General features: G+C 37.3%; 1 protein-coding gene across 1 annotated transcript in view; it reads right to left on the reverse strand.

Moving 5' to 3' along the window:
* Nucleotides 1–18,436, reverse strand: part of LOC126251375 (MAP kinase-activating death domain protein) — a 595,744-nt gene that overhangs the window by 543,023 nt on the left and 34,285 nt on the right. Inside the window, exon 4 of the mRNA XM_049951759.1 lies at nucleotides 2,093–2,291. Within this exon, the coding sequence (XP_049807716.1) occupies nucleotides 2,093–2,291 (199 nt within the window). The remainder of the gene's footprint in view (nucleotides 1–2,092; nucleotides 2,292–18,436) is intronic.

Here is an 18,436-nt window from a genome sequence, read left to right on the forward strand (position 1 = left end):
AAATAAATATTATTGTATTTGTATGAAGTTTAATATCCATAGCACTACATTCTTTTACTGTTCCAACACAGCTTAAATCAGTTACCAAGAAGTTATGATTTTCTACGTTATGATTCACATTACCATTGGCAAGAAACTTTGTAACTGAAACTTCTACTATTTCAAAGATTAAATATTATTCTCAAGCATTATTAAGAGTTTATATAAATTTTACATTTCCTGTGATGACTCAATTAGAACTTAAAATCAAATCCTTTGTGACCTTCTGTCAATCATTTCACCCTTCACTATTAATGAGAAGCTTCAATGTATAGATAATATAAACTTGTCTCTCCTGTGGTATTAATCATTTTTGCTTTATGCTGTATTATGGGAATGCTTCAGAATTCTCATATTATTAACAAACTATTGTGTGACCAGTAATATATCACAGGTTTACATGCAAACACCAAATGAAATGAAGTTACAACTATAATGTCGCAGTACACAAAGAACTGATGTCAGTATAACAAACTTCGGAAAAACTGCAAACCACAAGCATACTAAAAGTTAACACAGGCAGGCAGTTACGTATAATTTAAAAGAGAAAGACACTGTAATACATATACTTCAATATGTAAAAGCATGAACAGTTTTATTTGTCTGAAACATGTATTGCTCATTTTTTGAGTGGAGCTTTTCTTTTAAAAACAAAAAAACTTTGAAGCAAAAAGAATTTTACTTCTTATGTTATATGCACAAGGCATCATATTAATAAAGAAAAGTGTAAAATGGTATGTACATTTCCAGTTTTGACAATTAAGGAATTCTTCTCTCAATTAATTATCTGTCTTTCACTTCTGCCATGGAATAAAAATTTTTCAAGAGGGAAATAGTAAATATGAGGAGTAGTCATGAAGTTTTAATTATCATGCTTGCAAACTGTCGTAAGAGCATATTACTGAAAACACCTGATGATGTTATGACAGGCTGTCAAGATGATGTGGCGTGGGAAGATGTCCAAGGGGGTGTTGTTTGCCCATGACAACACCCCAACTCGTTATGTGCAGGAGGCAGTCAGTCACACATGCTACTTCTGTGGTCTATCATTTTCTCTCACCCTCCCATATTTTCCTGACATGGCCCCTAATGACTTCTTGCTCTTTTCTCATTTGATGAAAAAATTGCACAGCAGGCATTTCCAGAATAAAGACGAGTTGGTTTTCCAGGTGGGATATTTACTGCACAACAAATTTGCATGTATCTATAGCCAATGTCTCCATCAAGTCATCCACCATTGAGAAAAATGTGTAAGAGTGAAGGGTAAATATGAAGAGAGTTATAAATGTTATCATCAAACTTCATGGTCACAGTTTAGCTTTCCAAGGTGATAATTAAAACTTCATGACTACTTGTATTATAAAATAAATTAGTAAAACTAGGACTGTGACTTGAGTATTCAAACATGATATAAAGAATCTCCCATGCAAAATGTTGTCTGTGAGGTGCAATAAACTGAGAAGAGACACAAGAGTAATGACTGTTTCTCAAGCTTCTATATGATACTTATAAATGTCTGCAACATTTTAATACATTTCATTCAACTTCCTTCACAGCAAACGTAATTAACAGGGAATTATAATTTTCCATGCATACCAGGAAAAAGATTACAAATTTTAGAGGCCACATTACAGTGCACAGGAGAGCACAGCCCAATAACAACAAATCTCATAGAATTGCAGGCCATAGAAATTGGGTTCAGAAAGTAAAACTTCATGAAGGATTACTTTATACATTTTCCAAGAAAGTTTGGTTTGTGTTGCAGCAATATACAAAAATCTTGATTCAAGGAAAATATCACAGTATGTTACATTGTCACTAGTGTATTGTTCTGACCTCATCACACGTAAAGATCATCAAAGAATTCAAAAACAGAGTGAGAAAATTACATTTCCAAACACTTATATGGTTTATAACAATGTTATCCCAGTGCTGCCTACAATAATGATTTACCAATGTATCTAAACAGGAAGTAATACACAAACATAAAATAATTTGGAAGGTACAACAATGAAATTTACAACTCTAAAGTAATGAGAGATCAGCAATGTACCTGTCTAGCACGACGGCTGGCACGAGGTGAAGGGGAATGAGAACCACCACTCTCCGAATCATTACCCCCGCCAGGTACCCCAGCTCCGGCCACCCCCAGTCGCAGGCTAGCTGGATGCTGGCTGTCAGAATCCCGTCTGCTGCTGCTGGGACAATCCCGGTCAGAGTCACTAGGGGCCACCTGACTGCTCCGGTAATCACTGTCATCAACAAACACCACTGTCACAGCGCTCTCCACTTCAGGACAGGGTGCATGCCATGCACCCATACATACAGAGGCACAAATACATTCCTGGGTAAAATTCAAGAGAAATACAGGGCTCAACGATACAGGGTAGGTCACCATGCTGTGGCAGTACTACAACCTACCAAGGAAAATAAGAAGTGCATTCCCTTCATCGCAGGACATATTTTGATGTGTTTCAATTATCTGTTTGCTTGTTTTCCCTCCATTTCACAGCTCTTTACATAGAGCAAAGTAATACCCACACAATAACTAATTTTGACATCATTAATAAGAAATAAATATAATCTAAACTGTAATATTATAGACAAACAGATATCAAAATTGATGGTGACAAAGCCTGACAATAACAGAGTATTCCATGTTAAAGAATTTAAATACTAAGGTGAATGCAGCACTGAAAATGGTAACAAAAGAACGTCAAAGAACTGAGACTTCAGAAAACAGAAACCATATTTCAGTTCACAAAAAATGCCTTTCCTGGAACTATAAATTCCAGTGTTATACAACTGTGATCAAATCAGAAGCACTATACATCAAAGGCCCTTACTGTCCAAGCATTTGGAAGCAAACGAACATAAACTCAGGAGAAAAATCTTAGGACGAAGAATAAAAGATGAAATATGTCTTCCAATACTCAATGCAGTGAGGTACAGGTTAATCTATAAAATCAAGGTTTTAATGTGAATAAAAAGAATCCAATTCATGGGACACGAAGAAAGAATCAACCCACAGGAGCTAATCAATTAGATTCATGCAGTCTTGAAAAATAAGATTACTAGATCCAACTGGTACAAACAGAAAAAGATGTTATAAAATTAGGATCACCAAATTTAGAAGACCAAGGCGCAATCACTCATAGAAACACAAGCTTTTGAGGAAGAAGTCAGAAGGACCAAATGATAGATTGGACGGAGTAATGGAAACACACTCATTCAGTGTGCATAAAAAAATACTGGGCCAAAACGAAGACCAACAACGGTTGATACTACATAGTCCTAAATGACCCATCCAAGAAAGAAGAAGGAGGAGGGGAAGACACACAGACAGTAATCTTCAACAGGAAAATTTGGACAGCTTAGTTTTCTATGTAAACTATCCTTACTATCACTATATCTCTATGATGAAACTTCTGTCAGAAGTGATAACTTTAGCAACAAAGCAAATCTTCGCTCTTATTTCTCATACTACTGATAACATTTGTTAATGGACCTAATATTTTGATAAATTGTGGCACTATTGCATCATCAGCAATTCCAAGTATGTTTTCTCTGACCCAAGTATGTTCTCTCTGACAAACAAAGAATGTGAAAGTTCTTTTTAAAGTTGGAATAACATTTCATTGTGTAACTATTTCATTCATATTTTCTGCAGTGGTTTTTTTTCTATTTCCACAAATGGAGAAACTTCTTTTAAAAAGATGCACAGATAAAAGAAGCTGCATAATATTCTACACATAGCAATTACATCCATGTTAACACAGACATGCACTACAGTCCAAGAAAAATCCAATACATCAGACAAATACACAGTCATTTTCTTTAATGTGACTGGTATCATCATATATTCTGGTCCATACAAAGGATGCAAATTACTTTTGTGCAGTGACTTTAATTCCCTGATGAATAATTCAACACAGAATGTTAACAGCAGATGACATAAATGCTGTTTACCCATGATTATCCTGAAGTGTCTAGTAGTTACACATTGTATTGCATACAATAATTTTTTCACCATATCTTACATAACCTTTAAATAAAAAAATAAGAAGTGTCTGTAAACTGAATTTTCATGACCCATCCAGAGGCAAAATTCTACTCACTTTTTTTTAATAAGTTGGTAACTGAATATTACATTTCAGACACAAAAAATCACTAAAAAGTGAATGTGCAACAACAATGCTAGTAAATTAAAGGTTTCTGTTTCAATAACACATAGATTCTAATACTAGATAAATGCAAAATTGTTACTACATGTTCATTAGCATGGATGTGTTGCAATTCCAAATCATATATTAAGTTATCGTTATTCCAAGAATACTTCCAACAGGGGAACAATGAATTGAGTTCTTGTGAATCATGTTTTTCAGCCTTCTAAAAACTTCTGAGGTTTCATGCAGTATGTCTGTCAACTTAACACATGCATGCAGAATAATTATTGTTGCATATGCTTGACACACAATCAGATACGATACTATAAATATTTCACACAGTTAAATGTGTTTTGTTTCAGTGTTCTTGGAATTTCAACTACAAATGTTAATGTAGAACAAAAACATAACCTAAATTGAAAGCACTTTTTCAAGATGTAATGACCAAATCATTCTAATTGTATAGCTTCAAGGTTCTGCATAGAATTCCTGACTGAACTGTTCTTTTCCATCAGACGAACAGTCACCACTATTACATCATAATGAAAAGTTAGGTGACATAAATAGAGCTTCACAACTGTTGTATTACAATAAAATTTCCAAGAATAGCCATGGTATACAACAGTGTTATCATGGAATTAGTAGCAATCTCAAGCAAATGTAACAGTTGTATATGAGACACAACTGTACTCAAATGGATAACATTTAGAGACACATAAAATAATGGTAGTGGAGACAGTAATAGAACAGAGGAAGAGAATGCTGATTAATGAAACTCTTTCTAGGGACTTGAGAAGTTCAGGTTTGTGAATTGGACATAGTTACTACAAAATCAGTCTCACACTGAATTATCATTGCAATGGCTCACTATTTACCTCTTGCATAAAACAAAGCAGTGGGTCACATTGACATATCGCACTACAGGAATAAACCTAATCACAGAATGTGGAAACATAATATATGAAGTTCGACAGCACTTGGTGCTAGATATGCTACTTAATTCCAAATAAGTAGTTGACCTTTCAGTGACTCTGAAGGACAGTTCACAAACACTAATAGTTGCTGATGGCGAAAATAGTTATCACGTCTCAGACCCAACAATACCAGACACAGCAAGTAATACAGCTGAATAGGTCTACAACTAGTTCAAAGCAAACAGTTCAAGTCTTAATCCCACAAATACTGATGTTATATGACTTGATGTTATATGACTTCAAACAAATAAAATGATCTTTCAGCACATAAGATAGACACTAATAACAACAATAATCGAGACACAATTAGAAAACTTCCTGTGTTTCTGCTGGATAGCAAGTTAAAATAAAGTCAACACAGAGAAACTAATCAAAAAGCTCAGTTTGGTATGTTTTTAGAAGTATTTCTTACTGTTTTGACCTTAAGGTGTCAGTATACTTTAAACTTGCTGTTGTCTTAATGAATAATCTTCTCAAATAATACAGCAACAGCTAATAAAGTAATAATTCAGTACATGTGCAATGTGAGAAAATAGTGTAAAATAAGTAACACACTCCTTGCAGCGGCCTCTTCAGTTACCATGGAATTCTTACACTCATTGCATAGTGTATTAACTTCTGATAATAATGTGTTGTAGGTGAAATGAGATTTATATGACCACAATAAAAGACACAAATATTAGTTCCATGTTTATACTGTCTTCTTTCTTTAGTGTTCAGAATGAGGGAGTATGTAGCCTAAGGCTTAGAAGAATAGTTAATCAAGCAGTAGATATATATACACAACATGTAATGATGGGAGAACCCCCAGCATACAGTACAGTCTCTTCAAAAAAGTTCAAAAGAAACAGTAACTACTGCACAACAGGTGAAAAACGAAGGATTTGGCTCGAAAAAGAGTAATGTGTGAAGTCTTCAATTTCTACCAAAGCCTAGCCTTATTGAAATACCTCTAACAAAACACAAAAAACATTCTGGTTTCATGTAAAAGCTGTCAGTGGCACCACAATTCATCTCCAGACACTCATGGATAGCACATGAACTTACATTTGAGGGTAGAGAAGCAAAAACAGAAAAGCTGAACTCTGTTTTCAAATGTTCTTTTAAAAATTAATTTTTACACCATTGTTCAGGTAAGCCACATAGCTATTAGTGCCAGTAGCACTGAGAAATAGTTCAAAATTGCTGAAATTGGACCTGGTGGATTCTGTATCAGATTATACACAGAATTTTCAACTGAGTTAGCCCCTTTATTAATCCTACTAGGTCTCTGGGAGAAAAAAAGCTATGCTCAGTAGTTGGATGGCAGCACAGGTTACATCCATCTGTCAGAAGGGTAGCATTAAGTGGTCCACTAACTACTATCCAATATCTTTGGCATCCACTTGTTGTAGAATCTCATAAAACCAGTAAAACACTGGTTCTTTACAGAATCAAATACAGCTTCTAAAACGGCTTCCAACTTCTGATTACTTTCCAAATGAGTTAATGTGTAATATATTTAACATTAAGCATGAAAAAGTTTAGAAAAGATTTGAAATTATATTGTAAGTTCAATGTAAACCACTAAGTACTCTCATTATCAAACATTGTATGAGTATATCCTTGGTTATTTGTGCTCTGTTTTACGCAAAAACAAGTTTTTCAAGTCACTCAATGTTTATGACATCATATCTCCTAAATTCTGTGTCACAGAATGATACAATTTTGCAGGTACATTCAGTTGGAATGAGTGGGTAATGTGTACAAAATGTGTTGCGATTAAAGTTAGTAGTAAAGAAGAAATAAATTAAAATGTCATGCCTGATGTGGCAGTTGTACTGCATGAAAAAAAAAAGTGATAAATATTTTTAGGTTTTATTGTTTTGGAGGGGGGCGGGGGGTCAGCAAGATAAAGTGCTTCAAACATTTGAAATTATGTGTATAGTTTGCTGTAGGTGACTAAGTGCTCTCATTCTCAATTATTGGATAAACACAGTCTGGGTATTTGCACATGGGGAGTTACACTGCCTCAAGACATACACAAAGCTTGTAACTGTAATACTTGTCTTACTGTGTTGAACTTTTCACATAAGACTGTATCTCTTAATGAGTAGAATATGTCAGCATTTTAATTTTTAAATTTGGTCACCTTTTTATGAAATACTGAAAATCAAAGTTTTCATGGCCCAGGAAGCCATTAGACAGGCAATCTCCAATGGAGTCTGGTTTCTACGCTCCGTGTTAGTCGCTTAGTAACATATATATTCTGAGCTCAAACATAGTGACATCACTGTACAAAGCAGCATGGGTTCCGCAAACAATGGTCACACAAAACCCAACTTGTCCTTTTCTCACGTGACATTCAGAAAGTCAGGGATCAAGGCAATAGACACATTCAGTATTTCTTGACTTCTGAAGAGCATTTAACTCAGTACCACAGCAATTCATATTAATGAAAGTACAATCGTACACAGTATCAAGTGAAATTTGTGACCAGATTGAGGATACCTTGGTAGGGAGGATGCACCATGTCATCTTGGATGAAGCCACTGACAGATGTAAAAGAAACTGGAGTCCCCCCCCCCCCCCCACTTACCCTCCTTCTCCAAATAGGACTAACAGAAGATATTGAGCATATACAAAGAAGGGGACATAAACGGTGATAGGTTTGTTTGACTCATGGGAAAGAGTCACAGAAATGAGGAAGAACCCAAATTGTCAGACACTTTAAGACAGATGCCAACTAACCCTCATAAGCCTACTTATAGAGTACCAAGAACTGAAATCAAGTGAGCAATATAGGTATCTATTACAGAACTTTTCATATCATTCCCAAAGGGACCAAGAATACAACAATAGACTCATTACACTGTGCACAGAGGCACTGAAGAAGTGAAATGCAAATGGAGCAGGTAGAAAACCTAATAAATGGTACTATAGGAAGAAGTTCTTCCCATACACTTCAAAGGAATTTGCAGCATATGTAAGAATACAGAGTTTTTAGCAGAGATGCTGAGCTACAAATAGGCACAACAAAAAGACTGTCACAGAATGAGCTTTCGGCCAACAAGGCCTTTGTCAAAAAAAGACTACACACACACACTCACAAACACACTCATGCAAATGCAACTCACACACACATGACCACAGTCTATGGCAGCTGAGGCCAGACTACGAGCAGCAGCACATGAAGCCTCTCCCATTATGCTCTGCTGTTTGTAGTCAGGCTTCAGCTGCCAGAGACTGTGGTCACGTGTGTGTGAGTTGTGTTTGCATGTGTTTGTGTGTGTGTGTGTGTGTGTGTGTGTGTGTGTGTTTGTGTGTGTCTGTTGTCTTTTATGACAAAGGCCTTGTTGGCCAAATGCTCATTTTGTGACAATCTTTTTGTTGTGCCTATCTGTGACTCAGCATCTCCACTATATAGTGAGCAGTGACTATCCTCTTCATAATGTTGTTACATTCCATTCTGGATTTTCCATTGTTTGATTTTTCACTCATTCAACTATTTAATTCAATTTATATAGATTCAAAGACTGATGATTCCTGTTAGCTTCATAACAAGAGGCAGTGTTTATTGTGAATAGGCCTCTACCCTTTGAGGATGTAGGTATTTGTTATTCTTGATAAATATCAGTGTCAGAATATAAATAATATGCAAGCAGAAGTAGATAAATAGTACCTATTTAATACAAGTGAATAGTGGTATTAATTTTTGTGAGTTGTGGCTTTACTGCTAAATTTACTCTGTTAAATCTAGCCTACATAGATAAAATAGTGTTTGGCATTTTATAATAGTTAATTATTAACAGACTTTGAAGCTACACTATCTGCTCAAAAGTATCCGCACACCTATTAGCAGACATTAATATGGGCCAGGGCCGGCCAAACGCTGCACAGTGTGCAGATGTGCGGAGGTGCTGCACATGTGCACACGTGTGCGACAGCGACATCTGTTATTAGACATGTGTCCTAAATGAATGGCAGCAGCTCCACGTCCCTGTTTATGTGGTACAAGCAAGAGCGCAACATACCCAGTCTCGTTTACCCCTGATGACCGTAACCTTAACAGCAAAGTACTGAGAAATGGCAGGTACTGTGAAAAAGTAAAGGATGGGAGATCTATGTTCTTAGTCATTTAAAAATGACTGGGAACTGCAATGCTTTTTTGTAGCCGTTGGCGAAAACTCACAGTGTTTGCTGTGCCACCAAATAATAGGCGGCCAGTGTAAGTTTTCAATTGAAAGACACTACAATACATATCACAAAGACGAGTGTAGTGTACTCAACAGTGAAGAATGGTAAGCAAAATTAAATGTCCTTAGTCCTTAAGAAAATGGATGAGACACAATAACTCGATTTTACTGTACGTAAAAGTAACTGATACTTCTTGAACTCTTAGTTTCTTGTGTTACACTTATATCTATTTTACTGTATGCTGTACATTGTACTATTTTCAATTTTCCAGAATGAGAACCACACTAAATCTTCACTTCAAGCAAGTTTTAAAATCGCATTAAGAATTGCGCAATCTGGGAAACCCTTTTCCGAAGGGGAGTTTGTGAAAGGGTGTCATTGATGCTGCAGAACTTGTGTGTCCCACGAACATTAGCAGGTTTCAAGAAATTAGTCTATCCAAACAAACAGTGACAAGACATATCAGTGCTATGGCCGGCGATGTGCACAGGCAGCTAATAAATAAGGCTAAAGACTTTGTTGCTTTCTCTGTTGCGCCCGATGAAGCAACAGATTTTACAGATACAGCACAGGTTGTGATATACACACGAGGTGTCGATAACACACTTTGTGTAACAAAGGACATTTTGGACTTAGTACTTTTGAAAGGGACTACTACAGGTGCGGACTTACTCCAAGCTGTCGAGCAAGCGATTGATGGGGTCGGTATGGACTGGAATCAGTTAGTCTCAGTGACCACAGATGGAGCACCATCAATGCAAGGCCATCAGAGAGGACTCATAGCACGGATGCGCAAAAAGCTAGGGCGCACAGACGAGACGACGTATGGAATTCACCGTATTCTGCATCGAGAGGCGCTTTGTGCAAAATCAGTAACGTTAGCAAACATCATGCAAATTGTTGTGCGTACTGTAAACTATCTGAAGATACATAGGCTTACGCATCGCCAGTTTCGGCGGTTCTTGGAGGAATTAGGAGCGGAGTACGGTGACATACCTTACTATAATGAAGTACGCTGGCTCAGTCGAGGTAAAATGCTGAAAATATTTTTTGATTTACGTTTGGTCATAGTAACATTCTTACATGAGAAGGGAAAAAGTGAACCTATGTTGGAAGACCCTTGTTGGATATCATACCTTGCGTTTCTTGTGGACATTACATCTCACATGAACATCCTGAACGTCAGTTTGCAAGGTGAAAATAATTTAATATCTGACATGTTGGAAAAAGTAAATACCTTTGAAAGGAAGCTTGTGCTTTGGGAGAGCCTGCTATTGACAGAAAACACTGCACATTTCCCGACTCTTGGACTGGTCCATGAAAGTGCTAGATTTCAAGAATACGTGTCAATAATTGTAAAAATTAAGAAACAATTTCGAGCACGATTTGCAGATGTTACTAGTTTTTCCCCTGTCATTCGCCTCTTTGTTCGACCGTTCTCGTCATCAGTTGAATATACTCCGAACGATCTACAGATGGAACTGATCGACCTACAGTGCAATACAAGACTAAAGGACAAGTTCTTTGCAATGCAGAGTACAAAAGAATTCTACGAAAATTTTTCACAACAAGAATTTCCACGCCTGCACCAAGAAGCCGCACGAGTTATGTCCATGTTCAGGTCAACATATGTTTGTGAAAGATTTTTCTCGGTGATGAAAATGAATAAATCAAGGTTTCGATCAAGCATAAGTGATGAAAATCTTCACAACTGCTTGCGTTTGTCAATGAGCCGTGCTTTTGTGCCCAATATTAACTATATCATTTCTCATGAGCAGTGATAAATGTGTTTGGATTTATTCCTTTCATAATTAAAAATTGTTTACTAACTGTGCATTATTGCCTCATTCTGCTCCATGTTACATTATTATCAGGAAAATTGGTCATTAAACCGATTGTTCCAATGTATACTTACATTTAGGGTTTTTTTTTTTTAATGTGTGAAGGGCTACGCACAGCTGAAGTTGATAAAACATAACATTCATATAATTGTCGGTTATTATGCAGATTTCAGACGGAACTGATGAAAGATATAGCAATAATGGTATTGAAATAACAGGTGATCATCGAGAGGTCTGCAGTTATCATTCTGTTCAGAGGTCAGTGAGACAGAAATTATGTGGGTCTAACTGAAAGCACTGAGAATTAGTTACAGGAAACCTTGCATTAGTTTAATGTTATTTGAAATCATGAATAAGATTTGTTGGAAGTCGCTAAGTGCTCTCTTTCTTAAATACTAGATCAAAAACATTCCACGTATTTACGTGCCGTCAGTCAAGCTGCCTTAATAAAAACCCACAGTTGTTAACTGTATTACTTGTCTTACTGGGTTAAGCTGTTAATTTAAAAGTAGACATCTCAATGAGTACACTGTAACAGTATTTTAAATGTTTAATACGTGAAATACTTTCCCATGGTTGGCTTGCAAGCTGTGGAAAGAGCACTAGAATGCGCTGGTGCAGAGTATCCCAGTAAGTGGATAAAGTGACATCTGTGTGTAGAAACATTCACTACATGAACACTGATGGCTGCGGCGTGCACACTGTGACCCAGAAGTTGCACATGTGCAGGAGCACCGCACGCGTGCAGAAATTCTGACCGGCCCTGATATGGGCTGTGCCTACCCTACACCTTTATGACAGTTTGAACTCTGCTGGGAAGACTTTCAGTAAGGTGTCTGAATGACATTGAAGGAAAGCCCATTCTTACTAAAGAGCTGAAGCCAGAAAAGGTAGCAGTGTTGGACACTGGGCTCTGTAGTAATGGCAACATGCTAAAACATCCCAAAAGTGTTCCACTTTGTTCAGGTTTGTACTATGGGCAGGCCGGCCCCAAAGATGCTGATTTATGACTTGGTGCATTGTTAAGCTAATACAATCATCATCTCTGAACTGTTCTACTATATGCACATAATGCTATTACGTATGTTCATACCATTTCCCATTTAATGTTCTCATAAGCGCAAAACCAATGAGATACACTCAAATCTACAAAGGTGCATCAATATTTAAATGATCTGTTACACATCCTTAACTGACATAGTCGGCTGGCATAGCGTAGTACTGAGAAATTTTTAACACCAGAACAGCGGCAAATGTGATACCTCTGGAACAGTGGGAATGGAACATTTGAACCCTAATGAGATTACCATTAAAAATTCACAATACAGTTAAATAAGAGTTAATTTTTTCCATTCATGTTTCTATCATGTACACATTTGAGTCAAAGTTATACATCAAATTCGCAACACTACTGTTTTGGATACACAGCATTGCATGCCTACCCAGAAATGTGACCTAGTTCATAAGTTCCTAGCATTTCTCAATTACTTCATTTTTTGTTTCAAATATTACAGTCTCCCTTTGAGCAAATTAATGGAGCTTTCAGTACACATTTTTCTCTGGAAGTTGTCTCATATTTCTCACAGATGTCACTGGTCTCATTTCCTTTGCATGTTCCAAGTTGTAATTTCTTTCCTTTTGTAATTTCTCCAGTCTTATCACTGCTTCCTCTTTCTATTGGCTTTTTTACACCTGTTCTGCTCTTTCTTGTTTCTCATTTTTCAGCTAAAGAATGAATGCCATCCTCTGCAGGTTAATCTTGGTTATTTTGATTGTAGATGATCTACACATTTATTTCTACTGGGTCTGTTAGGTTATTGTACAAGAAATGCAGTGACCATCTCCTGCAAGCAACCTTAGCTGAATATTTACCACTCATCTGATCAGTCATGGCCACTCTATACTTCAAAGCATTATAGAAACTAACAGTTTCTAGCTTCCTCTTTTCATCTTCATTCAGTGGTACACCTGGATATAGCACACTGAGAATAATGATATTCTTATTATATTTCCCTTGGTACTCTGTCAGGGTGTATTGTGGCTAATCAGTCTTCTTCAAGATGATGGTGGAATGTTAGTTTGAATTGTTCTTCTTCACACAGCTGGGCATTTCTCAGTTAATCTTGTTCATTGTTCTCACTAATGATATTTTCGTCGGTTGAATTTTCCTGGCAAGCTGAAGCGATGTGAAGAAGTTGTCTGTTGTCACTTTCCTTCCTTGGTTTAGGAATGGCTCCATCAGGCGAAGTATGGCACACTTTCCCAATAGATGTTTGTCTGATCATCCTTCCTAATTGTTAAGGTATGGAAAGCCACTGGAAATGAACTTAGAAGCCATGTCTGCACTATCCAGAACCTCAGTCCACATTTGTCAGGTTCATTTCACATTAACTGGGTATTCCTGCACCTTGTTTTGCTCACAAGTAACTGTTTGTAAATTCTAATATTTTCATAGTTGCAGTAAAAGTGGAAGCAGTTCTGCATGATTTAGTTCCATATTTCCATTGAACTTGAGACGATGTGTCACCAAAGTGGAAGAATTGTTTTTGTGATTTTACCTCTGCTAACATTAGGCCTGCAACTAATCCAATCAAAAGGTCATCCAAGGAAACACTTTTAGCCCAAAAACACCTCTGGTGTACATAATACTAATCACTGGCTTTCAATTTCCCCAACAATACAGTCCAAGTGGTGGTTTTTATTTCACTTCAAGCAGTGATTATCAAAAAGAAGTCAGACGGCAGTGATGATGGAATCATCCACTCGGTGGCAGGCATTTGTAGTGAGCTGTCCTCTCTCCTTCAGGATGTTCGAAGCAGCCCTTCTTCCAGGCGATGGTGTTTTAGCGACCTTCCGTTCCATTTCAAGCTGATATCTTCACTGCTGTGGTGAAAAAAACTGAGGTGGGCAGACATTTACTGGCAGTAACTTCTTCTCATTCTCACTAGCTTCATTGTCAGATGTCTGTGGCAGAAAATCACAGTCTGAACCTGATAAGTCATTTGCTGACTCAATATCTTCTGAGTTCTCCAGAATACACAAATCCCTTCATTAGTAGGGCCACACTGATGTGACATAACTGTAAATGCATGTAAAAGAAAAAAAAAATTCTACCTAACTGACAAGGCAAGTAACTACAGCAACAAATGAAATATGACTGAAAAATTACACTACAGTGTCCTAAGTGTAAACATTTCCAACAATGTATCATCATTCGAGGCAGTGATTGTTGATCAAAGCAAAATGCAATGCAAATACATTTATGTGTATGAGAACAGCAATACTCTAAAAAGGAGTTATGCCAGGGGACAAATGACCCCCTCCCACTGTTCTACGTACACTTAACAAAATTTCTATTAAATTGTGAAAATTCAGCCAAGTGCACTACACTATTGTGAAAAGAAGACACAAGGAAAAGCCACAAAGTTAAAAACTGTATTAGTACAACAAGAAAGAATAAAGTAGATGCTGATATGACTTACAGAATGTCACTTCAATTCATGACCTATCATTGCACTCTCCTATCAGCAACAACTACTTGCATACATACAATTACGAGGGCAGTTCAATAAGTAATACAACACATTTTTTTTCTGAAACAGGGGTTGTTTTATTCAGCATTGAAATACACCAGGTTATTCCCCAATCTTTTAGCTACACAACACTATTTTTCAACGTAACCTCCATTCAATGCTACGGCCTTACGCCACCTTGAAATGAGGGCCTATATGCCTGCACGGTACCATTCCACTGGTCGATGTCGGAGCCAACGTCGTACTGCATCAATAACTTCTTCATCATCCGTGTAGTGCGTCCCACGGATTGCGTTCTTCATTGGGCCAAACATATGGAAATCCGACGGTGCGAGATCGGGGCTGTAGGGTGCATGAGGAAGAACAGTCCACTGAAGTTTTGTGAGCTCCTCTCGGGTGCGAAGACTTGTGTGAGGTCTTGCATTGTCATGAAGAAGGAGAAGTTCGTTCTGATTTTTGTGCCTACGAACACGCTGAAGTCGTTTCTTCAATTTCTGAAGAGTAGCACAATACACTTCAGAGTTGATCGTTTGACCATGGGGAAGGACATCGAACACAATAACCCCTTCAGCGTCCCAGAAGACTGTAACCATGACTTTACCGGCTGAGGGTATGGCTTTAAACTTTTTCTTGGTAGGGGAGTGGGTGTGGCGCCACTCCATTGATTGCCGTTTTGTTTCAGGTTCGAAGTGATGAACCCATGTTTCATCGCCTGTAACAATCTTTGACAAGAAATTGTCACCCTCAGCCACATGATGAGCAAGCAATTCCGCACAGATGGTTCTCCTTTGCTCTTTATGGTGTTTGGTTAGACAACGAGGGACCCAGCGGGAACAAACCTTTGAATATCCCAACTGGTGAACAATTGTGACAGCACTACCAACAGAGATGTCAAGTTGAGCACTGAGTTGTTTGATCATCTCGAACGAGTGTGTTCGCACGCTCCACCATTGCAGGAGTCACAGCTGTGCACGGCCGGCCCGCACGCGGGAGATCAGACAGTCTTGCTTGACCTTGCGGCGATGACGACACACGCTTTGCCCAATGACTCACCATGCTTTTGTCCACTGCCAGATCACCATAGACATTCTGCAAGTGCCTATGAATATCTGAGATGCCTTGGTTTTCCGCCAAAAGAAACTCGACCACTGCCCGTTGTTTGCAGCGCACATCCGTTACAGACGCCATTTTAAGAGCTCCGTACAGCGCTGCCACCTGTCGGAAGTCAATGAAACTATACGAGACGAAGCGGGAATGTTTGAAAATATTCCACAAGAAATTTCCGGTTTTTTCAACCAAAATTGGCCGAGAAAAAAAATGTGTTGCATTATTTATTGAACTGCCCTCGTAGAATACAACTATTCATAATTAAAAAATTTAGGGTACCTGTTAAGGGAGGATGCCAACTGACTGTGAAGTTTCAAACGTTATTTGAGGGAAAAGTTAAGAGAAATAGGAGAAACAAATAACAAGGACAGCCACAGTGAAATAAAACAGTAAGAAGAGAAAAGTTTAGTAATCCTTATAGATAACCTGCATGCTGGATCAGAACTTGCTTTTCACTAGGAATACCGGTATACTCCCATATAACTGAAACACTTAGGTTAAAAGTTTCAACAACACAGTACTTTTTTATACTGGTAGGTGCAAATACTGAGTCAGTCATTTTCTCATGTATACTAAGAGCTCCAATGTTTGGGCATTGTCCTCGAGATAAAAAATTCTAGATCTAACTCCTTGCTCAGGACACAGTTTTAACAGTTAAACATGATAATTACCAGCTGAGGCTGTTACACATTAATATTTATTGTGATTTAATTTTGGGCATTCAAAATTTTCAAGCAAATATTACATATGCAAATAGGCATAAATAGAGCCATTATTCTGAATTTCAAATGGGTATAAGCAGTGTCCAAGCCACATAATAAACAGATATACATAAAATCATGCAAAAAACATGATAGTAAGATGTGTATATATTGGGAGAGTTCAAGGAAAGTGTAGTGCACCTATGAAGGAGATCACACTCAGAACCATTCTTGAGTATGGCTTGGGTGTTTGTGATCCTCACCATGTTAGGTAAAAGAAGACACAGAACAATTCAGAGGCTTGCAATTAGATTTTTCTAGTTACATTGATCAACATGAGGGAGTTACGTAAATGCTCTGCAAGCTCAGATGGGAATCCTCCAAGAGAAGGCAACCTTTTCACAAAATACCATTCTAGAAGTTTTGAGAAACAGTATTCAATAAACTGCAAAATGATTCTACTACCTCCATCATTCAGCTCATGTAAGGAATGTTGAAGACAAAATAAGAGAGATAAGGGATCATTTAGGGACTTACAGGCATTCATTTTCCACCTCTCCATTTGTGATTTGAATAGGAAAGGGAACACCTATGCTAATTCCCTCAACAGGCACAGTATAGTGAATTGAAGAATTTGTGGATGTAGATCAAATATGGACAGTAAAGATGTCGATAGTAATTAGTTCAATATGGTAATCACTTATGTAACCTTCATTTGAATATACATGTACTTTAAAGAGACAACTGTATTTCTGTCATCAAAAATCAGATGGGTGTGAAACCTGTATTAGGATATGAAAAAACCATAATTTTTACACTTGGTATTTTTATATATATTAAATGCCGTTAATTTTAATTTTCAAGTTAGTTTTCCTGGTGGTAAATTTGTGCATGCCAGTAAAATATCATAACTATAAGTTGTTTAACAAATGACTGTTAGTAGCCTGAAAGTACAGAACTTTCTGATGATTTTTCTTCTTAACAGGAGATGCGTTGGCTTGACTACTTTTGCCATTTTGTTATCGATGAATTTCGGTTGGCATATTCACTCTTTTCTGGCTGTTGTCACGTGACTTGTAGTTTGTGCACTATAGTAGTTGAGCAACACTTACAGACAGGTATCTGGAACCCAACTCTGTCTAGATATGCATCTATGCAAACTCCAAGTGAAGTGAGAAACATCGGTTGTGAGTTTTAGTTAATATATGTCGTTTCTGCATTTCATAGAACAACTCAAGTTATTTCTGTGGGGGCTCTCAAAACTCTCATGCCTTTTGCTGTAATAATTTGTATGAGAAGGCTTTCATTTTACAAAAGTGTGTAAACACAAAATGGTATTATGCAAAGGATAGTTGCTGCTCATCACATAGCAGAGATTCTGAGTCAAAGAAAGATAGGCACAACAAAAAGACTGTCAGAAAATGAGCTTTTGGCCAACAAAGCCTCAGCAGACAGCGTGGTCATGTGTGTGTGAGTTGCATTTGCATGCACGTGTGTGTGTGTGTGTGTGTGTGTGTGTGTGTTCTATTGCCGACAAAGGCCTTGTAGTTGGAAGCTTTTTGTTGTGCCTATCTGTAACTCAGCATCTCTGCTATATGGTGAGTAGCAACTATCCTTTTCATAATATTGTTACATTCCATCATGGATTTTCCATTGTTGAATTTTAAACACAAAATATGTTGCATTATTTTCATGTGACTGTGAACTCTAATAACTGTTTACTGTAGTACTTAACCCTCCAAGGAAATATGAAATACTCACTACTCACAAGGAAACCAAAGTGATTTTAATTTCATCTTCCACTTTTACGTTTTTAAAAATATCAAAAACTATAAAATGTATATAAAAAACAAAGATGCTGTAACTTACCAAATGAGAAAGCGTTGGTCTGTTGATAGA

The sequence above is a fragment of the Schistocerca nitens genome, chromosome 4 (genome assembly GCF_023898315.1).
Source record: "Schistocerca nitens isolate TAMUIC-IGC-003100 chromosome 4, iqSchNite1.1, whole genome shotgun sequence".
Taxonomy (NCBI): Eukaryota; Metazoa; Arthropoda; class Insecta; order Orthoptera; family Acrididae; genus Schistocerca; species Schistocerca nitens.